This window comes from Symphalangus syndactylus, chromosome 14 (genome assembly GCF_028878055.3).
Source record: "Symphalangus syndactylus isolate Jambi chromosome 14, NHGRI_mSymSyn1-v2.1_pri, whole genome shotgun sequence".
NCBI classification, from domain to species: domain Eukaryota; kingdom Metazoa; phylum Chordata; class Mammalia; order Primates; family Hylobatidae; genus Symphalangus; species Symphalangus syndactylus.
Window position 1 is genome coordinate 52,728,101 of NC_072436.2, and position 27,248 is coordinate 52,755,348.

Below are 27,248 nucleotides of genomic sequence, written 5' to 3' on the forward strand. Positions count from 1 at the left end.
ATAGTCACATGGTTTTACAGGAAACTACTCTTTCTGCTCTGAACTGGTCTTTCTCAAAATGTATAGTTTAGAGTCCTATCTAAGTACTCTGCCTAACACAAGATATCCTCCTATGTTTTCCTCTGAAAGTATTATTGTATATTTTACATTTACATATGATACCCATTTGGGTCAATTTTTATATAGTGGGGATTAAAACTAGTTTTGGGTTTTTCTGCATACAGATGTCCAATTGTTCTAGTACCACTTGCTACAAATACTGTATTTTATCCACTGAATTACCTTTCACCTATATACTAACCATGTATAGACTATCTGTTTGTCTATCTTTCTGGCAATATCACACTGTATTAATTCCTATAGCTTTATACTAAGCCTTGAAATCACGTATTCTAAGTTTGTTCTCCTTTTTCAATCATATTTTGGCCATTCTAACTCTCTGGTCTCTTCATATCCATTTTAGAACTAGTTGATAGATAGCTACAAAATACCATGCTGTGATTTTGACTGGGATTGAACTGAATCTACAGATTACTGTATTACTGACCCAGTCTCTCACTATGGGCAGAAGCCTTAGAATAAAGACAACAGAAATTGTATACCATGGGATTTTGAATGAAGTCACTAATAAAAGAAAATGACTAAAAATGTTATCTCTAAAGTAGGAATGTATATGGATGTGTGTTGTGCATGTACTGAAGAATGGCTAGAATGGTAAAACCATAGCTATGACTGGTAAGACAAATACCTTAAGCAAACCAAAGAAAGAGGATAAAGCCAGCTGAGAATGCAGAGATCATCACTTTAAGTTTTCCTTGCCTAGCAGCCTACACCTACTAAGATGAAAAGCATAGGCCTGAGGGGAAACTGTAGGCTGAATTACCTGAAGGGGGTCCCAATAACACCCTAGATTTAATCAACTGACTACTGCTCTAGTCTTGGACTCTCAAATAAGCTGCTGTACTTGGAATCAACACACCAAGACTTGTATGTGTTTAGACATTCCATTCACTTTGCAAACTGAGACATAACAATCAAGTTCTTGAAGAAGCTCTTTGCCTGAAATGAGTTTATTACAAATTATTGATAAAGTACTCGTGTGTGTATGTGTGTGTGTGTATATATATATGCTTAGTAGTCACACGCTAAAGGATGATTGAAAAGTTAACCTGCTGCACATTTCAGAGTAATTATATGAAAACATCTGCAGATGCCTACACTCTCTGAGAGTACATTTTTAGCTCAATGAATAAGTTTTACAATATTCTAGGTAATAAATGTGGTAAGCAGCTGTCTTTCAAACATACGATGAAACAACACTGTAGGATCTTTTAATGAGATGATTCACATGAGTGGGCTGTGGGCGGGAGGAGGGGGAGACCTTGAATGTCAAGCTAAGGAATTTGGACTCTTATTAATAGACAATAGGGAACTAATAAGATGGTAAACATTGGACAACACTATGAAAAGTAGGAGACCAGGGTCAGGGATGCCACTTGAGAGATCATCTCTTACAAGCCTATGCTGAAGACTGATGCTAAAGTCCACAATTTTACACTGTAATTTCCGTAACTACAAGTCTAACTGCTCCTTAAAACAGCATTTTTGAGACTGGCAAATTACTCCCTGCTTGGTCCCATCTCAATTTCTTCATGGGTGCTTTTAGCCTCTCCAGTAGTCACCGATGAAATCTGATGTATGAATGCTAACTATATTCAAGTTTGTACCTAATTTCATTTAAAATTTTACAAAAGCTATATTCTCCATTAAGAATAAAACTTTCTAAAATCTAAGTACTGGGTTTCTTCACATCTAATACTCCTAGCTGAACATATGTGTAAGAAAAAGTTGCACAGACCAGCTTAAATTTCAGCTCTGTGGCCTTGGGTAAGCTGTTTACATTCTGAACCACTATTTCTTCATCTATATAATGGAAGTAAAAATAGCTATAAGATTTTTTATGAGGGAAAAATAGACAATGTCAAAGACATTGTAGCATCAGTTACACACTAAGCACACAACAAATGGTAGCTATTACTGTAATTATAGCATAAACACCAAAATGACTGTAATATAAAAATCTAGGGAACACGGGAACAGGAAATTTAAGAGAGGTCCCAATATATTCTTCTCACTGGAGCAAAGACACTATTTTAAATCATCTTACCTTTCAAAAAAGTAATAAATTATATGCCCAGTTGTGATCTCTAAACACTATTACCCTCTAAAAGGAACAAAAGCTCTTTGGATAAACAACCGATTCCAGGTCTCAGCCCATGCAAGATGAACCTGGGATATCTTGTTGCGTCAGAAAATAAGGAAAAGGTTAAAAAAAAAATGGTCATGAATACTTTTCCACCGTGGTCATGTGGGCAAACTAATATGCTGTCTGGGAATCACTGTATTTTATTTTTGGGGATTCACTTTAAAACATGCTAGGATAAAAAGTAGATGGAGAGGTACAAAACAAGAATGTCAAATGGTCCTAATTGTTGAAGCTGGCTGATAGGTACACAGGGACTCATTCTATTATTATCACTATTCTTGTTTGTGGGAGGATAACTTATTCAGACATAATATCATTTACATATAAATTTTTATCCTCATGTAGATGTCATCTTCCTAAACAATGAAATGACATCACCTATTCCTTACGTTTTACTGAACTTTTTCACAGATTTTCATAGGAACTGTCCTGATGCAAATTCCATTCCCCTTCTGAACATTAAGGAATATAACTGCATGTGCAGAGCTCTCTGACCATTCAGTTATTGAAGAGTACCACTCACCCTGAGCTTGTAGGAGTTTAAGAGTAGCTTCGGCTCTGGCTTTGGCTTCTCTCTGGGATTTAGTTAAAAGTTTCCCTTCTTTTTTCAAGCGTTCTTTTCTTTCTTTTTCTTTTTGCTTTTTCCTTTCCCTTTTTTCTTGTTCCAGTCGTTCCTATAAAAGAGTACATGTCAGACAAAACCTGTATTCATTTAATGAACTATAAAATTCAAATGTAAACAATCCAAACTTCAAATAAATCTCTCGAGACACATGCAAAGTATTATGTAAGGAGATTCCAAATCAAAGTATTTTAAATGTTATACATGATTATTAATTAATATCACATCAGATTATTGGCAATGATACATAAGCAACTTATGTATCAAGCAGTCTGTTCTTGAGAAAATAAAGATAAGATGTGCTGTACCTCTTCATCTTATTATTTGTATCGGAACAATAATATAACTGAATTACCATGCACTATGAAATTCTCAGAATTAGAAGATTAAAGATATTTTACAGAGAATAGATTTTAAGTTAAACACAATATCAATGTTACCAACTTCATGAAAACATACCTCTTCTTTACGCTTGGCTTCTAATTCTTCAAGCCGTTTTATACGTTCTTCCTCTTCTCTCTTCTGTCTTTCTTCTTCCTCTTTAAGCTTAGCCAGAGCTTCTTGCATAGCTTTAACAGTGGCTTTGCTAGGTCCTTTTTTCTTCTCTTTCTCTTCCTTTTCTCCTTTCTTTTTCTTCTTATCTTTCTTCTTTTTGTCTCCTTCATTGTCATCTACCAAAAAAGAATAAAGGCAAAGCATTGAAATGAAAAAACAATTCCCTGTGGTGATGACGAGCAAAACCCAATCAGAATTCAAGGACCATAACGGGCCAAAGCTGATGCCAGCAGCAGGCTAAGTTCTACAGGCATCAAGGCATCCTGAGCACTTCGGTAACTATAATAGCTCAGAGTAACTCACAGATGGCCTCCTGAGAAGTCTGCAATGCTGGTGTTGGTCTCAGATGTCCTGAGGAATACCGTAAGACAGAAGGATACTGTCAGCAACAAAAGGGCAATCCTGTACCTAATGTATCTCTTAATTCATGGTACCTGAGTGGCTGGTATCCAACAGATGCCTATATGAAGTTCTAACAATCAGAATGAACTAACACCCACCTAAGTTCTGTAGCTAATTTCACTTCTACAAGATGGAGCTAATGAGAATGATGTCCACTTTAGAGGGTATTAGTAGGATAAAATACAAAAATATAGGTAGTTATACTCCAAGAACTCTAAAGAATTAAAAGCTACGAAGTTACTTTCATGGTGTTCCTCCTCAAATATATCCAGATACTAAAAATGCTAGCATTTAAAAAAATTGCTGGGCACGGTGGCTCACGCCTGTAATCCCAACACTTTGGGAGGCTGAGGTGCATGGATCACCTGAGGTCAGGAGTTCGAGACCAGCCTGGCCAACATGACGAAACCCCATCTCTAGTAAAAATACAAAAATTAGTTGGGCATGGTGGCGGGCTCCTGTAATCCCAGCTACCTGGGAGGCTGAGACAGGAGAATCACTTGAACCTGGGAAGAGGAAGTTGCAGTGAGCTGAGATCATGTCATTGCACTCCAGCCTAGGCAACAAGAGTGAAATTCCGTCTCAAAAAAAAAAGTTGTGTCAATTTTCCCATTAAAAGTTTTCCAGTCAAAAGAAAAACTACTGCTTTTGCTTGTTTGTTTTTTGAGACGGAGTCTCACCGTCACCCAGGCTGGAGTGCAGTGATGCGATCTCCGCTCACTGCAAGCTCTGCCTCCTGGGTTCACGCCATTCTCCTGCCTCAGCCTCCCGAGTAGCTGGGACTACAGGCGCCCGCCACCATGCCCGGCTAATTTTTGTATTTTTAGTAGAGATGGGGTTTCACCATGTTAGCCAGGATGGTCTCAATCTCCTGACCTCATGATCCGCCTCGGCCTCCCAAAGTGCTGGGATTACAGGCGTGAGCCACCGCGCCCAGCCAAAAAACTACTGTTTTAAGAATACAGTATGGCCATGCAAACCATCTGATCTTTAGCTATTTTCATTCTAAATAAGAGGAAGAAATTAGCTAGAACTTTTATTTTATAATTAGTTGTTAAAAAAATGGCTCATTATTGCTTACAAGACACTAATTTTAGCATGTTGAGTTTTAAGTGAAGCAGAAAATATTAGCAACTTCATGAAAACATTTCTTTGTGAATTTCATAAATTCAACTAGGTTTTTAAAGACAGGAAAGAATTCAAATATTATCTGACACCGAGTTATCAGAAAGGAAGAATAAATTTTTCATTAAGTAACTTCTATAGTCTTTATCAACAGCAAAAAAATAGTTTTCATAATGAAATTATATAAAAATTCCAGTCTGTACATAAATAACCTGAAAGATATTTATACTATATATGTAAAGAATTAACAATGCAAATCAAGTCAAATACTTAGATGTAATTTTTTAGATGGCTCCTTACAATAAAGTGCCTTTATACCCATGGACAAATAACAAAATGACCTTCGGACATAATGATTACAACTTATACTGTGAATCAAAAGCCTTTTGCTCTTTCCTTTAAAGTATTAACCAACCTTCTGCAGCTGTGGGAGTCTCTGCTTTCTCTTCAGAGGCAGGAATTACTCCAGTATCAAGAGTCACTTTAGATTTTACAGTTTCTTCTTCAGATTTCCTTTGAGATTCCTTTTGTTTACTCTGATCCTTTTTACCTGTTTCTAACTCTTCTTTCTCTTTCAGCTTCCGCAGTTTCGCTTTTTCTTCATCCCGCTTTTTTCTCTCACGCTCCTTCTTTTCTGCCTTCTTTTGGGCCACTGTCTTAATTTTGAAGGAGGAGTCATCATCTTCATTCCCACTTTCTATGTTAGGACCTGGCTTGTTTTTCTGATTTTTTTTCTGTCCTTTTCTAGATTGCAAAAATTCATCTGATTCATCACCACTTTCACCAGAAGAATTTACTCTTGAACACTCTTTAATTTTTTTACTGTTATCCTCATCCTCTTCTGACCCATCCCACTTCTTATTTGATTTTTGAGCTTTCCCTTTAGCTTTTTTAGGAAGTTTGTTAAAATCATCATCATCATCATCACTCCCAGAGTACATTTCCACTTTCGGTTTTGCAGTCTTTTTTGATTTTGAATCTTTATCTTCCAATTCTTCGCTATCATTATCATCAAAACTCTGTTTTTTGCCCTTCTGTCCTTTCTTCTTTTTATCTTTTGAGGTGAATTCCTCTTCATTGTTTTCTGTTGGCTAAAGAATTTCCATTGTTAGAAAAAATTAACAGAATTATAATTGAGACCAGAGTCATGTGCTTCATTAAGTAAACATTTTTTTAAAATCTCAAAATGATTTCAAAATCTTTTTCAAAGTCTTTTTCACAGGAATATAAAATTCAAACAAGCAAGAGAGGTTGGCCTTGGCCTCAGACACATCTCGCATCATTGTAAATTGCAGAATCCAGAGGCTCCTGAAACAGGCACTAATCACCACTCATTTACTAACCTTACAAAGCCTAAGGGACAAGTTGAAAGAAGAAAAAATATCTATGATTTTCCCATTACTCTGAGGCTTATCCAAATTCGAAGGATGAAAAAGAAACAACAGAGAAAACTGAAGGTGGAATGAGTGATTACATCATTATCTCCAAATGTACCAATTTTATGAACAAGCAACATACCACAAGATAACCTTTACATTCCTATTTTTCCCTTTGGCATCAGATTTCATAGAAGCTTTTAAATAACATATTGTACACTGCTCAAAAGTTTCCAAATACAGCTCCCCAAACCAACATTAAGAAGCAAGAATAGAATACGAAATACGAATAGGTAACAAAGGTCTGTCTTTCACCTTCACTGCAACAGTTTCTCTGTCAGCTTTGATGCCTTGAGCTTCCAAAGACAATTCTTCCAGTTCTTTCAGGATATCATCTTCACTAGAAAAGGATTAAAGTACATTGTGAAGCACTGGTATAGTTTTTATTAAGTGAATCCAGTACCAAAACAAATAAAAATCAAATATATTTAAAATATACTTACTCAAAGTCCTGCTTTTTTTTCTCTTTTTTCTTTTTGCCTTTTGACTTTTGAGGCTCCTGTTCTTTGGCAGCACCAGCTCCTTCTATTTCTGCAGCCAAGGCATCAAGATCAATGTCATCCTTGGCGCTTAAATGAAAACAAAGACATCCTAAATGTTACTCAAAAGCAAAATAATCATTCATTTACATAGATTTTATCATTTTAACCTTTTTCATGCATTAGCAGCACAATGAGAAAAACCATTTGGCAAGTTCAAGTTACATCTACTTATCAGCCTCCCTACATCTGCTTCAGTGAAGTTTCTGGATTACACTCAAATAAGGGAGAGATAATGAAAAGCTCCAGAAAAAAATCAGGGTAATCAAGAAAAGGAAATTAACTTTTGCAGATACCAAAGGTTTTTTGTGTGTCTGAAAGAAGTTATTTATAAAATGGAGAGATCTTAAAACATAAAACAAGTCTTATTTCTCGACTATCAATAACACCACCTAAGTATTTGGACCCCTGTGCATTTTTACATGGAATAGCAGAAATTTCAGAGTTGGAAGGAAGTTTAGAGATCAGTCATCTAGCCTATTATCTCATTTTACCAATGGGAAAACTAAAATGCACAAGGATTGAATGTCCTGAGAAAAACAAAACCACACATTCAAATATAAATGAATTAGGAATGATTCACTAAATAAAATACTTAACCAAAAATCCAGAATTAAACCTGCTTGCTCCTGGTTTCATTTCTGGATCCATCCAACAATGTCCTCACCTAACAACTTACTTGGAGTAAACCAAATTAAGTTCTAGCTAAAACCTACAGAAAATGAAGGCGGTCCAGTCTAAAATGTACAAGTAGCAAAGGCAGATGAATCCAAATGAATGGCACAGTAAGAAAACAACTCATGGTAACGTGGCCTTTATAATGGACGCCTTGTAAAGAGACGCTTTAGTTCAGTGAAGAAAATTTCTTTTTTTTTGGTTTCTTTTTCTGACACGGAGTCTCACTCTTGTCGCCTAGGCTGGAGTGCAAGTGGCCTGATCTTGGCTCACTGCAACCTCCACCTCCCGGGTTCAAGCGATTCTCCTGCCTCAACCTCCCGAGTAGCTGGGACTACAGGAGCCCGCCACCACGCCCAGTTAATTTTTTCTTTTGTATTTTAAGTACAGACGGGGTTTCACCATATTGGCCAGGCTGGTCTCAAACTCCTGACCTTGTGATCTGCCACCCTCGGCCTCCCAAAGTGCTGGGATTACAGGCGTGAGCCACCGTGCCCAGCCTCAGTAAAGAAAATTTCTAAAGAGAAGTAACTTTCAACCATATTATAAATATAATTAAAAGATTATATGACAAGACATTGAGGATATAGAATTTAGCCTTAAGGAGCTTAACAGGGAAGATAGACAGCAAACCAGTAAACCACAAATTGCAAAATGTTAAATGCCTTGAAGTAAGAGAACTTAATGCTTTTATAAATAGTTGGCCAGAACTGAAATGTGCTCCTTTTCTTCCTATATTTTAGATAATTTGACACTGATCTGCTGCAGTAGTGGTGACTTCCTACAGTACCAAATCCAGAATGGGAAAGTCAGAGGCACCTTATTCTTAGCAAAAGGGGTAGTACACATACCAAGACACAGTAAGTACAAAAGCCTAAAGGCAACAAGGTGTGTTATGCCTCAAGAGGGCTCACAAAAGGCATCTGAACCACCCAAGAAATGTTTGGGCATTATGTATTTATTGACCGCACCCAAGATAGAGGGAACCAGAAGCTGAGGGGGGAGCCAGGCAGTATATTTTTAGCAACAATATTTCCAGGTAATTGTGCACCAGATCTGAGCACTGTCATTCTTCTTCCTTTATAGATGAAATAACTACTAACTGAGGCACAGAGAATCTGCCCAGGATCACACGAGTCAGAGATATGGGATTTGAATCCAGGAAGTCTGATTCCATAGCCAGATGTCTTACTTCTGCTGACATAATCCAATTTGCATTTTAGGCCTGGATGCAGTGTCTCACATCTGTAATCCCAGCACTTTGGGAGGCTGAGGCAGGCAGATCACTTGAGCCCAGGAGTTCGAGACCAGCCTGGCCAACACTGTGAAAGCCCGTCTCTAAAAAATATATAAAAATTAGCCAGGCATGGTGGCGCATGCCTCTTGTCCCAGCTACTTGGGAGGCTGCGGTGGGAAGATTACCTGAATTACCTGAGCCCAGGAGGTTGAGGCTGCAGTAAGCTAGAATTGTGCCACTGAGTAAAACCCTGTCTAAAAAAACAAACAAAAAAAAGTATTTGTGAATGCTACATCTGATATGATGAGTGGCAGGGCTGAATCCTGACTAGTCCGGAAGCAAGGAGACCAGTTAGGAAGCTTCTGTAGTAACTGTAATGAGAAACAATGAGCACCTGACTTGCACCAGTGGCAGGCAAGATGTAAATGAGTTAGATAAATATTAAGGGAATAGAATCAACAACACTTAAGTGATCAACAGGATGAATATAGAAAGGAGTAAGGAAGAATCAAGGACAATTCTCAGGTCTCCTCAGGTAACAAGAACCTAAGTCTGCCCCAGCATCTCCCAGGAGTATCCCCAAAGGCATCTCCGGCAACATTTCAGACTACAGCAGCTTCTGACAACTGCATGTGCAGAGAAGGCTGAAGTTTGGCATCTCATTACCAAAAATTTATCTGCTCTCACCCAAACTATATCCACCTCATCAAAATAGCTTCAAGAATCTTCTTGTGATTAGCTATATTTCTGGAGAATTCATCAATAAACATCTCTAGGATAACAGTGTATAGGACTACATTTGTACATTATTAAGTCTGAAAGGCTTTTTGTGGCTAACAATATAAGATAAACAGTTTTTGTAATATGCTTATATTCAGGCATTGTGCTGACCAATGCCTAGACATAATATATACACTGTCACTTAATATTCATAACAATTACATAAAATTATTCTTAAAGATGGTAATTTTTTAAAGGCCACCCAGCTACAAAGTAGCATACCAAGAATTCAAGCCCAAATTTTAACACCAGGTTCTACTGCCTTCCTAAAAAATGGGAAATAATCTAGTTTATTACTTGCTTAAAAAATTCAAACATAGCTATGAAATTCCTACAGTTTACATAGAAAGGCAAAAGACTTAGCATAAGTCAACATAATACTGAAGAACAAAGCTGCAAGACTCATTACTCAATTTTAAGATTTATTATAAAGCTACTATCAAGACAGTGTAGTACTGGTGAAAGAAGAGACACATAGATCAAGGCAACAGACCAGGCAGCCCAGAAATAGAGCTCTGAGAAGGATACTAGTATTAAGATGAAAACACTAATCACAGACTGAAAGAGATATTTGCAAAGCACTACTAGCTGAAAGACCTGTATCCAAAATACACAGAGAACTCTTAAAACTCAACAATAACAACCCAATTAAAATATGGGCAGTCACCTTGTCAAATTAGGGGCAGGAGGAGTAGATGAAAAATGTTAATCATCATTTGTCACTGGGGAAATGCAAATTAAAACAAAGAGATAGTGGTATATACCTATCAGAGTTGCTAAAATCCAAGAAACTGACAATACCAATTCCTGGTAAGAAAGCAAAATGACTGATTCTGGGGCAGGGGCTGGACATAGACAAAATAAGCCTGGAGCACTGTGTAATGGTAGGAAGTAAGGAAATGATTTAAAAACAAAAAACAAACAAACAAGAAAATGCCAAAACACACAAAAAAACACACACACAATGTTGAGTCTACGACAAAGGGACACATGAGCCAACTGAAAGAGCTACCAATGGGCAATGGGAGCAACAAATTGATATGTTAATTAATTAGAAGAACAAATTAAATAACAATATTAAATTATAAGCTAAAGTATGAAATAATTCCACTAGTCATACTATTAGAAAGAAATGATTAAGTAAATAAATGGGGAAGAGACAAACGTGTGCAGAAGAAAGCTAAATATGCAGAATTCCATCCTCAAGGAGGTGGAACATAATTTTCCACTCCTAAACTATGAGCTGTGTACAGTGATTTCATTCCAAAGAGTACAATATAGAAAGAGGAAGAAAAGAGTAACATTATAATGTAGAAATCTGACAAACACAGCCTCAGCCAAGTGATCAACATCGACATCAGTGATATAATGAAATCTGAGAAACTATCACAGATAAGACAGACCTAAGGATAAATGACGACTAAATGTAATGTGGCATCCTGTATAGGACCCTGGAACAGATACAGGACAGTAGAGAAAAACTAAAGAAATCTACACGAAGTATGTACTTCGCTTAACAATATTGATTCGTTGATTGAAACAACTGTACCATGCTAATATAGTAACAACAGAGGAAACTAGGTGTGGGGCATATGGAGACTCTGTATTATCTTCACAATCTAAAACTTCTACAAATTAAAGTTTATTTTTTAAAAACTGAGCGGGGAGGCTGGGTGCGGTGCCTCACGCCTGTAATCCCAGCAATTTGGAAGGCCAAGGCTGGTGGATCATCTGAGGTCAGAAGTTAGAGAACAGCCTGGCCAAGATGGTGAAACCCCGTCTCTACTAAAAATACAAAAATTAGGTGGCACATGCCTGTAATCCCAGCTACTCGGGAAGCTGGGGCAGGAGAATTGCTTGAACCTGGGAGATGGAGGTTGCAGTGAGCTGAGATCACACCACTGCACTCCAGCCTGGGCAACAGAGCGAGACTCTGTCTCAAAAAAAAAAAAAAAAACCCAAAAAACAAAAAAACTGAGGGGGAAAAAACCAATCATGTTACTTATAGTTATTCCAAAGAAAGTAACATACTTAAATCTAACAAAACATGTAAAGTATTTATATGTGGAAAATTACAAAATGCTTGTGAAAGAAATCCAACACTTGACTAAGTGAAGAGACATGCCATGTTCATGGGCTATGAGACTCAACACAGTAAAGACGACAATCAGCCCTAAAATGATATACAGGTTTAACGAAATTCCAATAAAAATCTCAGCAAGATTTTTAGGACATAGCCAATAGAGACAAGGTTATTCTAATATTTATATGAAAAGGCAAAGAAACTAGAATGGCTAAACCAATTTTGAAAAAAGACTAAAATGTGAGGAATCACACTACCAGATTTCAAGACTTAACCAAAGCTCTTGGTACTGGCAAAGGAATAGACACAGATCAAGACAAGAGAAGAGAGAGAACCCAAAAACAGTCCCACAGAAGTATAACCATTTAGGCGAGGCGCAGTGACTCACGCCTATAATCCCAACACTTTGGGAGGCCGAGGCGGGTGCATCAGTTGAGGTCAGGAGTTCGAGACTGGCCTGGCCAACATGGTAAAACTCCGTCTCCACTAAAAAATACAAAAAGTAGCTGGGTATGGCGGCAGGCGCCTGTAATCCCAGCTACTCAGGAGGCTGAAGCAGGAGAATCTCTTGAACCCAGGAGGCAGAAGTTGCAGTGAGCTGAGATAGCACCACTGCACTCTGGCCTGGGTGACAGACGGAGACACTGTCTCAAAAAAAAAAAAAAAAAAAAGTACAACCAATTAATTTTTGACACAGGTGCAAAAGCAGAGGGTAGCCTCTTTAACAAACAGTGCTAGAGCAAATGGACACCTATCTATCACACAAAAATGAACTTTACCCTCAGTCCTTATCCAAGAGTGAACCCAAGATATATGATGTACTTAAAAAATAAATAAATAAAAGCATAAACTTTTAGGAAAAGAGTAAAATATTTTTCAGATCTAGCACTAAGCAAAGAGTTAAGAGTTAAGACTTGAAACTAAAAGCACAATCCAAAAGAAGTGTAACTCATCAAAATTAAAAACTTTTGCTGTGAAAGACTATGTTAAAGGAATGAAAAACAAGTTACAAAATGGGAAAAAATATTTCCAAACCACAAGGATTAACAACTAGAATATACCCAAAACTCTCAAAACTCAACAGTAAAATAAATCCAAACAATCTAATTAAAAAATGGGCAAAAGGCACAAAAAGACATTCCACTGCAGATATACAGATGGCAAATAAATGTTCACATCATTAGCTATTTGGGAAATACAAATTAAAACCACAATGGGATATCACTACATACGAATCACTACATACCAATGAGAATGCCCTCCTCCCCCATAATAGTGATAATAACCAATACTGGTAAGGATAGAAGGGAACTGGAAAATTGATACACTGCTGGTAGAAATACAAAATGGCAATGCCACTCTGGAAAATAGTCTATCAGTTTCTTGCAAAACTAAAAATGTACTTACCACATAACCCAGCAACTGCATTCTTTTACATTTATACCTAAATAACAAAAATTTATGTTCATGGAGAAATTTGTAGACAGAAGTTCATAGCAATTTTATTTTCAATAGCCAAAAACTGGAAACAACCCACATGTCCTTTAATAGGTGAATGGTTGAATAGACAGTGGTTCATTTCCATTCCATGAAATATTATTCATCAATAAAATGAAATGAACCATTGATACACACAACTTCGATAAATCTCAAGAGAATTAGGCTGAGTAGAAAGAAGCCAACCTCAAAAGGTCACATACATACTTAATTCCATTAATACAACATTTTTGAAAGGACAAAACTTTAGAAACATACAAGACACTTGAGGTTAGAGACAGGTGATAGAGAGTACAGGAAGGAGGTGGTTACAAATGTACAACATGAGGGATTTTTGCACTGATATTCTGCATCTTGACTGTGTAATGGATATACAAACCTACACATGTAATAATATTGTATAGAACTAAATATACAAACACACACACACGAACACAAAGAGTATAAATGAAACTGGGCAAACCTGAATATAATCAGTGGACTGTATCAATGTCATTATCTGTGTAATGGTTGGGCACAGTGGCTCACGCCTGTAGTCCCAGCACTTTGGGAAGCCAAGGTGGGTGGATTGCTTGAGCCCAGGAGTTCTAGATCAGACTGGCAACATGGCAAAACCCGACTCTACAGTAATCTACAAAGAAATTAGCCAGGCAGTCCAGACGCGGTGGCTCACGCCTGTAATCCCAGCACTTTGGGAGGCTGAGGCTGGTGGATCACAAGGTCAGGAGTTCGAGACCAGCCTGGCCAATATGGTGAAATCCCGTCTTTACTAAAAATACAAAAATTAGCCGGGTGTGGTGGTGCACGCCTGTAGTCTCAGCTACTCAGGAGGCTGAGGCAGAAGAATCGCTTGAACCCAGGAGGTAGAGGATGCAGTGAGCTGAGATCATGCCACTGCACTCCAGTCTCAAAAAAAAAAAAAAAAAAAAAAAGAAGAAATTAGCCAGGCATAGTGGCATGTGCCTGTACTTTCAGCTACTCCAATGGCTGGGGTGGGAGGATTGACAGCCCAGGAGAGGGAGGCTATGATGAGCCACGATTGTGCCACTGCACTCCAACTTGAATGACAGAGTGAGACCCTGTCTCAACTGCATATGAATCTATAATAATCTTGAAATAAAAGTTTAACTTTAAAAAAGACACTGTTAACAAAATAGGCCAGGCACAGTAGCTCACACCTGTAATCTTAGCACTTTGGGAGGTGGGTGGATCACTTTGAGGCCAGGAGTTTGAGACCACCCTGGCCAATATGGTGAAATCCTGTTTCTACTAAAAAAAGTAGAAAAAAAAATTAGCCAGGCGTGGTGGCACATGCCTGTAATCCCACCTGCTCAAGAAGCTAAGGCACGAGCGTCACTGTGCTCCAGCCTGAGCAACAGAGCAAAACTCTGTCAAAAAAAAAAAAAAAAAAAAAAAAAGACACAATTAGCAAAATGAAAAGGCAACACAGGCTGGGCGTGGTGGCTCACACCTGTAATCCCAGCACTTTGGGAGGCCAAAGCAGGCAGATCACCTGAGGTTGGGAGTTGGAGACCAGCCTGACCAACATGGCAAAACTCCATCTCTACTAAAAATACAAAGTTAGGCAGGCATGGTGGTGCACGCCGGTAATCCCAGCTACTCAGGAAGCTGAGGCAGGAGAATCGCTTGAACCCAGGAGGCTGAGGTTGCAGTGAGCTGAGATCACACCACTGCACTCCAGCCTGGGCAACAAGAGCGAAACTCCGTCTCAAAAAAAATGAAGAAAAGAAAAGGCACAGCAAAGAGTGAGAGAAAATATCTGCAATACATATATCTCATAAAGGATTTGCCTATGAAGAAACAACACAATTTTTTAAATGGGAAAATGATTTGAACAGACACATAACCAATGAAGTGAAAGAATGACAAACACATGACAAGATGTTATCACTAATAAGGAAGCATAAATTAAAACTACAATAAAGGCAGGGTGTGGTGGCTCACGCCTGTAATTCCAGCACTTTGGGAGGCCGAGGTGGGTAGATCACATGAGGTCAGGAGTTCAAGACCAGCCTGGCTGACAAGGCAAAACCCCGTCTCTACTAAAAATACAAAAAAAGTAGCTGGGCATGGTGGCTCGTGCCTGTAATCCCAGGTACTCAGGAGGCTGAGGCAAGAGAATTGCTTGAACCTTGTAAACAAAGGTTGCAGTGAGCCAAGATCACGACTCCAGCCTGGGCAACAGAGTGAGACTTCGTCTCAAAAACAAACAAACAAACAAACGAAAACAAAAAACAAACAAACAAACAAAAAAACCCACAATGATATGTCACTACACAGCCACTAGAAATCCTAAAATTAAAGATTGGTAATAATACCAAGTGTTGAGACAGGATATGGAGTAACTGGAACACATACATCCCTAGAGGGAATGCAAAAATGGCAGTCACTTTGGAAGAGAGTTTGACAGCTTCTTGTTAAATATACACTTAACCATACGACCCAGCAATCCCACTCCTAGGTATTTACCTAAGAGAAATGAAAATACATGGCCACACAAAGACTTATACTCAAATGTTCATTGCAGCTTTACTCAAAGTCAGGAAAAGCTGGAAACAACCCAAATATCCATCTACCAGATAATATATAAACAAATTGTCATATATCCAGGCAATGGAATAATACTACTGGGTAATAAAAGGGAAGCACTAATGCTACAAGCACTAACATAGATGAATCTCAAAAGTATACTGTACTAAGTGAAACCCAGTCAGCCAAAAAAGACTATGTACTCTATCATTCTATTTATATGAATTTCTAGAAAAGGCAAAACTACAGTGACCAAAAATAAAACATGAAAACTACAGTGATTACTGGGCTCAAGTGATCCACCTGCCTTGGCCTCTCAAAGTGCTGGGATTACGGTGTGAGCCACCATGCCTGGCCCTTTTATCCATTTTTATAAGTTACAAAAATAAGAAGAAATCTATAATCTTTTTCTAGTATCTTAATTTCTATTAAACTCAGTAATGTGGAGTTAAAATGATGTTTAATGAAGGAGTCTTTTAAAAACATGTTATTTATTCTTTATTTCTTCATTCTCATCTCACTACTTAACAAAAATCAACTCAAAATGAATTAAAGACTTAAATGTAAAATCAAAAACTATGAAACTATTAGAAGAAAACAGGAGAGACGCTTCATGACATTGTTTGAATAAGACCTCAAAAGCTCAAGCAACAAAAGCAAAAACTGACAAATACAATAAAGGAAACAACCAATAGAGTGCAGAGACAGCCTACAGAATGGGAGAAAATATTCACACACTATGCATCTAACAAGGGGTTAATATCCAGAATACATATGGAACTCAAAACAACAATAGCAAAAAAGCAAATAATCCAACTAAACAATGGGCAAAAGATCAGAATAGGAAGACATAAAAATGGGCACCAGGTATATGAAAAAAATACTCAACATTTATTAAACATCAGGGAAATGCAAATCAAAACCACAATGAGATATCACCACACCTTAGACTAGCTTTCACAAAAAGACAAAAAATAATATGGCGAGAATATGGAGAAAAAAGAACTATTATACACTGTTGGTGGAAATATAAATTAGTACAGCCATTAGAGACAACAGTATAGAAGTTCCTCAAAAAAAACAGAACTATCATATAATCTAACAATTCCACTATTGGGTCTATATAGCCAAAGGAAATGAAATTGCTATGCTGAAGAATATTTACACTCCCACATTTACTGCAGCACTGTTTACAACAGCCAAGATATGGAATCAACCTAAACGTCCATAACAGATGAATGGATAAAGAAAATGTACGTCTACACAGTGCGAATACTATTCATCCATAAAAAAGAATGAAATCCTGTCATTTTGTGACAACACATATGAACTTGGATGTAATTATGTTAAGTGAAAGATGCCATATACAGAAAGACAAATACTGCATGATCTCATTCATATGCGGAATCAAAAAAAGTTGATTTCATAAAAGTAGAGAGTAGAATAGTGGTTACCAGACACTGGGAAGAGTAGGAAGGAGAGGGAATGAGGAGAGGTTGGTCAACAGGTACAAGGTTACAGTTAGGAGAATAAGTTCTGGTGTTCTACTTCACAGTAGGATGACTACAGTTAACAATAATGTATTATACTTCAAAACAGCTAGAAAAGAGAATTTGGAATGTTCTTATCACAAAGAAATGACAAGTGTTTGATGTGATAGATATGCTAATCATCCTGATCTGATCATTACACAATGTATACAGATACCAAAATATCACATTGTAACCTATAAATATGTATAATTATTATGTGTCAAGAACAAAATACAACTTGTATTTTTCCAGTTGTATAAAAACAGTATTTCTTTATTGTGTGTGCAGGCATGTACTCAACTTTGGCTTTTGGAATTAAATAAAAATCATATGTAAAAATAAAAAGTAAGACAAGTACTTCACCTTGAGACCAATATAGTACAAAGCCTTTTAAAGACACATATTACAAAAAATTGTTCACTGCAAAGTAAAAGGAAAATTAACCTCATGTACAAATCTCCTCTCAATTCCAAATTCAGCAAATTTCATTTGATACTGACAGGTATTTTCCACTGAAAACTTGCGTAATCAATGTAAAGTTAGACAAGAAACACAGGAAATTCAACTCCTTTCCAAATTATTCCACACTTGAAAATCTCCAAGATGTCTAAGACTCCTTTTTACCAACCTCTCTGCTCCCATGTCCCTTTACCCACTGCAGAGGTTTTAAAACCTGGCCCAAAATATCTCTGACACTCTTTGAGAGGTGGAGGTCTATCTCCTTTAATGTGGGAGTTGTATGACTGCTTGCTAAATAGAAGGATGCAACTTTTGTTATAGTTTCTAGGCCTAGGCCTAGGCCTTAACCTGGCAGCTTCCTGTCTCTTGGAATGCTCACTGCCAAGCTAATGGGGATGTCCAGGTCAGGTGGAGAGATCAAATAGAGATGCTCCAGCTGACAACTCCAGCTGATTAAGCCCAGTCAACCTCCAGAACCATGAAAGATAATCACAAGTTTTCTTGTTTTAAGCCACTGTTTGGGATGACTTGTTATGGTACAATAATAACTGAAGCACCCCCATATTTCTTCCTATTCCTAATCAATACCAGGGCCTATAGTAATGGACAGCATGTTGGTAGAAGTGTAAAATCCAAACTACACCACTCCTTCCTCCGTCCCCATCCCCAAGTTGATGGACAAATTGTCCAAAACCTCAAAGTATTAAAGGAAGGGTAAGTCGCATATAACACTGTTGCTGCCCTTTTTCACTTACTTTGACTTCTGCCCCTCCCTGCCAAAACTCTTAATAATAGTAAACAAGAAGAAGAGCATAAGAGGGAATCCTTCTCTTCATTCTTAACTCTATCTCAGCAGTAACAGCTGCAATAAGAGAAATTGGGAAATTCAGTCCCACCTTCTCTACAGGTTGCCTTCTGACATCTCATTTCCCCAGTCTTCATCTTCTTACCCAGAACATCCTTGATCATCAACGATTACATATAAAAAGAGGAAAAACAAGACAAAAGATGGGAAAGCCCAGAAGTCATTGCTCCTCAGTGGCCCCCACCACTTATAACCACAAATCTCAACAGTTTTCACTCTCGAGTCCCTTAATGAAGTTATGGCACAAGTACTACAATCAATAAGCTGAGAACTAGCTATGTCTCAAAAGAAAACCCTCCCAGCTTACGATGTCCTTATGAAGTCGTGACTCCTTTAAAAGGGATATGAAACCATACTGCTACTATATTATACAATGCAATGCAAAGGGTAATGTGTATCTTATCACCTTCTACAAAATTCAACCTAATCCTTTATTTTCTAAATATATGATACATTAATTTGATAAGAATACAAATCTTGTAGACCCCCCGATACACATATCCTAAGTTCATATGTATTATAGATTCCAGTATGTCTAACTATCAGATCATTACAGCTTTTACAAACTGGATTAAGTGGGGAGAAACACAGAGTTGCAGGGATTTCAGAAGCTTCAAAATTCTCTCTGGCAACTTCTGTTTTACCTGTCTGTTTTAAATTTTAATTTGATAATAAAGATTTAAGATGAATATAGATAGCCACCTTATCACAGTATACTGTCATAGAACAGCAACCCAAGGTTTTGTTTACAGCCCCTACCCCCCAAAATTGTTTCCGGTTGATCAAAAAGATCAGATGCACACTTAATACATAAATTAAACCTTTTTGTCAAGAGAAGAATCTGTCATATAAAAATCTCTCAAAATCACTAGTTCAAATAAAAAAAAAGTATCAGAAGAATTGAGCTCTTGCTAGTTCAGGCATGCTGAACTCAAAAGAAATCCCATTATAAGAGGCAATACATTCACAATGAAAATGGTCATTTAGATCCTACTACTCAAAGTATAGTTATAGAACAAGCAGCATCAGTATCATCACCTTATTGAAAATGCAAAATCTCAGGCCTGTTAAAAAAAAAAAACACTGAAAAATGCAGAATCTCAGACCCCCACCCCAGATCTACTGAACCAAAATCTCCATTCTAACAAGATCCCCAGGTGAACAAAGTTTGAGAAGCCCTGATTTAGATTCAACAACGTGGCATCATCTTTCAAATCAATACTGCAGATTGGAACTTTACAAAATTTTATATTTGTTACTATTTGATATAAGACTATTTGGGGGCCTGGCACAGTGGCTCATGGCTGTAATCCCAACACTTTGGGAGGCCAAGGCAGGTACATCACTTGAGTTCAGGAGTTCAAAACCAGCCTGGGCAATATACCAAGACCTCATCTCTACTAAAAATCAAAAAAATTAGCTGGGTGTGGTGGCATGTGTCTGTAGTCCCAGATACTCAGGAGGCCAAGGTAGGGGGAGGGTCGCTTGAGCCCAGGAGATCAAAGCTGCATTGAGCTATGATCAGACCACTGCACTCCAGCCTGGGCGACAGGGTGGGATCCTGTCTCAATAAAATAAAATAAAAAAAAAAAAAGAATATTTCGGGTTTCATAATTACAGAGATACAAGTTTATATTTAGGATTATGTCTGAAGATATATATAATATTGATAAAAATTCAGATCCACATTCTCAATAAACACCTTAAGATACAACTTATACGGGCTGGGCACAGTGGCTCACACCTGTAATCCCAGCACTTTGGGAGGTCGAGGCGGGTGGATCACGAGGTCAGGAGATTGAGACCATCCTGGCTAACGCGATGAAACCCCATCTCTACTTAAAAATACAAAAAATTATCTGGGCGTGGTGGCGGGCACCTGTAGTCCCAGCTACTCGAGAGGCTGAGGCAGGAGAATGGCGTCAATCCGGGAGGTGGAGCTTGCAGTGAGCTGAGATTGCTGGAGACACCTTCTCAAAAAAAAAAAAAAAAAAAAAAAAAAAAAAAAAAAAAAAAAGACAAAAAAGATAAACTTTTGTTCTAAAATAACTGATCACATGGTAAGTGCTCAAAGCAAACGCAGTCTCTGTACTCTATAGAAGTTGACTCTGATCCTTAATCACTGTTAAAGGATTTTCCCCACCTAACTTGTATTGTGCCTGGCACTCTAATCTTAATAAATCATTAATATTAACAAACTAATAATTACTAATAAATTTTAACAAGAATTTTTATGTAGACAACCACTCTCAAGACCAGATTTCTGAATAACCAATTTGGTGAATACCATCATTAGAATGGTCTGGCTGCACCTGTGTACAAAATTACTGGCAATACAGGAGCAACCGAAGATCTCAAATATTCCTCATGGTCACCCTTGGTACTCTAGAGACACAGAAACACACAGCATACTCCCATTCCTTCCAATCTGCACGCTCTCTTGATGGCAAACTTAATTAGAAAAGGATTTTAAAGATGCATAAACAATAACTTTAAGAGGCAAATGTGAAATCTCGAGGGTGGTATTCTCATACTCCATTTTCTCCCTTCAGCACTTCGCTCTGTATTATCTGTGCATATGCCTATTTGCTACGTTAAAATGTAACGCCCTTTGAGAACAGAAAACTCCGGTTTGTATTCCCAATTCACCGCATTTTTTTTTTTTTTGAGACATGGTCTAGCTCTGTCACCCAGGCTGGAGTGCAGTGGCACAAACATGGCTCACTGCAGCCTTGACCTCCCAAGGCTCCACCAATCCTCCCACCTCAGCCTCCTGAGTAGCTGAGACCACAGGCACACACCACCATACTCAGCTATTTTTTTTTAGGGGGTAGAGACGGGGTCTCCCCATGTTGCACGGGCTGGTCTTAAACTCCTGGCCTCAAGCAATCCTCCTGCTTCAGCCTCCCAAACTGCTGGGATTACAGACGTGAGCCACCGCACCCGGCCCACCTACCTATCTTCTACAAGTGGCAACCAGAAAGGCATGTCAGACATTCCCTTTTTTTTTTTTTTTTTTTTTTTTTTTGAGACAGTCTCACTCCATTGCCCAGGTTGCAGTGCAGTGGTGCAATCCTGGCTCACTGCAACCTCCACCTCCTGGGTTCAAGCAATTCTTGTGCCTCAGCCTCCCAAGTAGCTGGGATTACAGGCATGCACCACCACACCTGGCTAATTTTTTGTATTTTTAGTAGAGACGGGGTTTCGCTATGTTGGCCAGGCTGGTCTCCAACTCCTACGCTCAACTGATCCACCTGCCACGGCCTCCCAAAGTTCTGCGATTACAGGCGCAAGCCACCACCATGCCCAGTCACATGTTAGACGTTTCAAATAGGCACTAATAAATAAGGAAAAAGTCCTATTCTGGAATGGCAATCACAACTCTCAAACAACAGGCAAGGCTAACCAGTTTCAACACAGCAGTTTAATAAAAAACATGTCTAACACTATAATAATCACTGTACTTTTGATCATAAAACTTCCAAATGGAATTTTCTGAAGCAATAAATTGAAACACTAGTTTAAATGCCTCTGAAAAAGTACAATGATATTTCATTTATCTGACAACACAGACAAGGATTCCATTGTATGTGAATTTTCCAAATAAATGAAATGTACCACTTCTAAAAATTTATATTTAAGATATAAATGTTTCTTATAATACATTATATAATTTATTGAAATATTTACAAATGTCTGAGGTTGTATCAAGATAATGGAGAAAAGAAAGGAGGGGGCAGAATACATATGAAATGAGATTTATGAATGAATTTCAACCTGGGTGATGGACACATGTTTGTTCATTAGACTATTCTACTTTTGTATATGTTTGAAATTTTTCATATTAGGAAATTCACACCACAGTAATCAAAACTGTGGTGCCGGCTGGATGCAGTGGCTCACATCTATAATCCCAGTACTTTGGGAAGCTGAAGCAGGTGGATCATTTGAGGTCAAGAGTTTGAGACCAGCCTGGCCAACATGGTGAGACCCTGTCTCTACTAAAAACACAAATATTAGCCAGGCCTGGTGGCGCACACCTAAAATCCCAGCTACTCCAGAGGCTGAGGCAGAAGAATCCCTTGAACCCAGGAGACGGACGTTGCAGTGAGCAGAGATCACACCACTGTACTCCAGCCTGGGTGACAGAGTGAGACTTCGTTTCAAAAAAAAACCAGAAACATAAACTTAACAACAACAACAAACTGTGGTGGCAACACTGACACAGACATACAGATCAAAGAAATAAAATTTAAAGTCCAGAAATAAATCCATATATCTAGCATCTAATGATCTGACAAGGGTGCCAAAACCTTTCAATAGGGAAAGAAATCTTCTCTTCAGCAAATGGTACTAGGACAACTAGATATCCGTATATAAAAGAATGCAGGCCAGGTGCAGTGGCTCACACCTGTAATCCCAGCACTTTGGGAGGCCGAGGCGGGCGGATAACGAGGTCAGGAGATCGAGACCCATCCTGGCTAACATGGTGAAACCCTGTCTCTACTAAAAATACAAAAAATTAGCCAGGTGTGGTAGCAGGTGCCTGTAGTCCCAGCTACTTGGGAGGCTGAGGCAGGAGAATGGCGTGAACCTGGGAGGCGGAGCTTGCAGTGAGCTGAGATCGCGCCACTGCACTCCAGCCTGGGCGACAGAGTGAGACTCCGTCTCAAAAAAAAAAAAAAAAAGAATGCAGATGAACCCCTACATCATACCATATATAACAATTAATTCAAACTGGAACAAAGACCAAAATGCAAGAGGTAAGGCAATAAAAGTTTTTTTTTTATTATTATTTTTTGAGATGGAGTCTCACTCTGTCACCCAGGCTAGAGTGCAGTGGTGCAATCTTGGCTCACTGCAACCTCCGCCTTCCAGGTTCAAGCAATTCTCCTGCCTCAGCCTCCCTGGTAGCTGGGACTACAGGTGCGTGCTACCACGCCCGACTAATTTTCGTATTTTTAGTAGAGACACGGTTTCGCCATGTTGGCCAGGCTGGTCTCGAACTCCTGACCTCAGGTGATCCACCTGCCTTGGCCTCCAAAAGTGCTGGGATTACAGGCGTGAGCCACCGTGCCCGGCCGGCAATAAAACTCTTAACAAAACATATAGGTAAATCTTCACGACCATGGATTTGGCAGCAGATTCTCTTAGATACAACACCAAAACGCAAGCAACAACAACAAAAATAAACTGGACTTCAACAAAATTTAAAACTTTTGTGAAAAAGAAACTTTTAAAAGACAATGGAAAAAACAAACTACAGAAATCAGAGAAAGTATCTGCAAATCATATATCTGATAAGGATCTACTATCCAGACTATATCAAGACCTCTTACAACCCAACAACAAAAATACAACCCAGGCTGGGTGCGGTGGCTCACGCCTGTAATCCCAGCACCTTGGGAAGCCAAGGCGGGTGGATCACCTAAGGTCAGGATTTCGAGACCAGCCTGGCCAACATGGTGAAACTGCATCTCTACTAAAAATACAAAAATCAGCCGGGCATGGTGGCACTGTAGTCCCAGCCACTTGGGAGGCTGAGGCGTGAGAATTGCTTGAACCCGGGAGGCGGAGGTTGCAGTGAGCCAATATCACGCCACTGCACTCCAGCCTGGCCAACAGAGTAAGACCCAGTGAAAGAAAGAAAGAAAAAGAGAGAGAGAGAGAGAAAGAGAAAGAAAGGAAGGAAGAAAGGAAGGAAGGAAGGAAGGAAGGAAGGAAGGAAGGAAGGAAGGAAGGAAGGACAGACAGAAAGACAACCCAGGCCAGGCACAGTGGCTTATACCTGTAATCCCAACACTTTGAGAGGCTGAGATGGGAGGACCACTTGAGGCCAGGAGCTGAAGACCAGCCTAGGCAACGAAGCGAGACCCCATCTCTACAAAAAATTTTTAAAAATTAGCTGAGTACAGTGGTGTATGCCTGCAGTCCTAGCTACTGGGGAGGCTGAGGAGGGAGGACTGCTTGAGTCCATGAGTTCAAGGTTACAGTGAGCGATGATCACACCATTGCACTCTAGCCTGGGTGACAGTGAGATTCTGTCTCTCAACAGAAAGGAAGGAGAAAAGGAGACAAAAAGCTTATGATTTACCAGAAAAAAAAAAAAAAAGGAGGGGGAGGAATGATTACATTAATAGCAACAAAAATTCTGAGATACATGGGAAAAAGCCAAATCCTAAAGATTAAAATGAAGAAAATAATAATATTTTACTGTTATACAATTAAATTAACCAACTAAATGGAGAGGCAAATCATATTACTTATTTGTTCACAAATATATTTCTAGCATCCAGAAAAATATCTGGCACTCAAGTGCTTAAATCTCAATATATTTCTTGAATGGAATGATTCAACACCATAAAGACGTCAAGTGTCACAAATAACCTATAAACTTAATGGACTCCCAATTAAAATCAATCTCAACTGATATTTACCTTGGCAACTATTACATTTAAAAAAAAAAAGGAAAAATCTCAAAGTGTTAAAATATCAAGAACATTAACATGCCCACATGTCTTCAGTTGCCTTTAAGTGATTCTCAAGCATTCTCAGCACCTGTAAGACATACATGAATGATGGTCAAACAGCTTGAGAAATGTCTCACAAATGCCTAAATCTAGTTCAGAAATCCCTAGGCCAGCAGTCCTCAAATTCATTCCCAAGATCTCTTTAGGGAGTCTAAACTATTTTAGGGGGTCAAAACTATTTTCAAAATAATACTAAGAGGATACTAGCTTTTTTCATTCTCATTTTCTCACAACTATACATGGGAGTTTTTCAGAAGCTAAATGTGTGACGATGCTGCAGATCAAACGCATAAGCAAATGTGAGGATCTATCTTCTATTAAGTTATAATAGTGAAGATGTTTGCAAAAACGCTTAGCTCTTCTATTTTTGAAAATATGGCTATTTAATAATGTTATGTATAATAATGTAAGTTTATTTTTATTTTTAAATCAAATATTTAAAGAACTTTTCAGTTTTAGTTTGTAATACTTGTAACTGGTAGATATAACCCGCATACACAAAAGCCTTTTGTGTTCCTTAGGAATTTAAGAGTGTAAAGGAGTCTAGGACCAGTTTGAGAATTGCTATTCTAACCACTGACACTCAGTTCCTCGGTAAAACAACACTCTGCCCACCTTATAGATCAACTGCAATACTGGAATAAAACTTAGAAGCATAAATAAAGCACAACTAATGAGCAAGTAACATTAAAAGTAGCTGAATGAGCTCCCCACACGGACAACATGGAAGGCTAGACAGGTTACTATCAACAAAAATCTATAATCTGTTTTCTTATTAATTTATAGCAAACTAGGACTTCTTCCTCTATCACTTCCTAAAGCGTCAGGATAGGAACAGGCTAGACCAAAAGAATTCTGATTATGCATCTTTTTTTGATGTAATTTATGCAGACAAGAGTTTCATTAATTCAAGTATACGCAAATAAGAAATGAATTTCTTTATTAAACCTAGGCTATCTGTATTATATTTGTTTGATATGTGGATACTGAATCCTAGCCTTTGTCTCAACAAGTTTCCCGAGTCAACTGAAAAAGGTCAGGAAAACTTGCTGAACAAACACCATATCAAAAACTCATTCTTAGAATAATTACACAAACTGGGCCTGAGCACAGTGGCTCACACCTGTAATCCCAGCCCTTTGGGAGGCCAAGGTGGGAGGATCACTTGAGGTCAGGAGTTTGAAACCAGCCAGCCAACATGGTGAAACCCTGTTCCTACTAAAAATACAAAAATTAGCCAGGCATGGTGTTGGGCACCTGTCATCCCAGCTACTTGGGAGGCTGAGGCAGAATTGCTTGAGCCCAGGAGGCGGAGGTTGCAGTGAGCGGAGATCGCGCCACTGTACTCCACCCGGGGCGACAGAGCAAGACTCCATCTCAAAAAAAAAAAAAAAAAAAGAATTTCACAAACTGGGACAGAATTCTAGAACTTGGTCTTTAAGCAAAATTCTAGAATTCTAAAAATACACAGACAAGAATGAATATCTGGATCATTGACACATGCTATACAAATAAAATTAGGTAAGTTAAAATCTAATTTTAAATGAATACTGAGTGGCTAAGAAGTTAAAATAAGGATTAATTAAATATAAGAATTAAGGACAGTGAAGTATTGTATGTTCTTTCCAAGAACTGAAAAGTGGCTCCATGCCTTCTCTTGATAACTAAATAAGCAGCTGTGCATTTCTCACCCAGTTCACACCTTGCCAGAAACATGCCTGACATAGCCAAGGAGGGGAGGTCGGATGACAGTAAAATCTTTAAAGTGTGGACCTTCATCCAGGAGAATAAAACCGGATCTCTGTCTCATTTTACACAAACAAGAATACTAATCCTAAAATTGGACTTTCTCCCTCTAGATTTTCTTTCCAGCTGTGTTTTTGTCCCGTTTACAAATATTCAAAATATCCCTGAAGAAAGGAAAGAAACATTAAAATAAAGGGAAAAAGCTGACTCACAAAGCAGTGGACCTTACCATTCCCCATCTCCCAGTATCTCATGTGGAAGACCAAAATAAAAACCCAAGCAGTTCCGGTCAAAGGGGACTCTGCTAAAGCTCAGGATTTCTTAGACACAATCTGAAAGCCATTCATAA

General features: G+C 38.4%; 1 protein-coding gene across 2 annotated transcripts in view; it reads right to left on the bottom strand.

Moving 5' to 3' along the window:
* EIF5B (eukaryotic translation initiation factor 5B) overlaps positions 1 to 27,248 on the bottom strand; it is a 62,745-nt gene that overhangs the window by 32,759 nt on the left and 2,738 nt on the right. For both annotated transcript variants that reach the window (XM_055242360.2, XM_055242361.2), the window contains exons 2-6: positions 6,850 to 6,975; positions 6,662 to 6,746; positions 5,386 to 6,061; positions 3,348 to 3,559; positions 2,790 to 2,940 (exon numbers count right to left, since the gene is read on the bottom strand). In XM_055242360.2, coding sequence (XP_055098335.1) covers positions 2,790 to 2,940; positions 3,348 to 3,559; positions 5,386 to 6,061; positions 6,662 to 6,746; positions 6,850 to 6,975 — 1,250 coding nt within the window. The remainder of the gene's footprint in view (positions 1 to 2,789; positions 2,941 to 3,347; positions 3,560 to 5,385; positions 6,062 to 6,661; positions 6,747 to 6,849; positions 6,976 to 27,248) is intronic.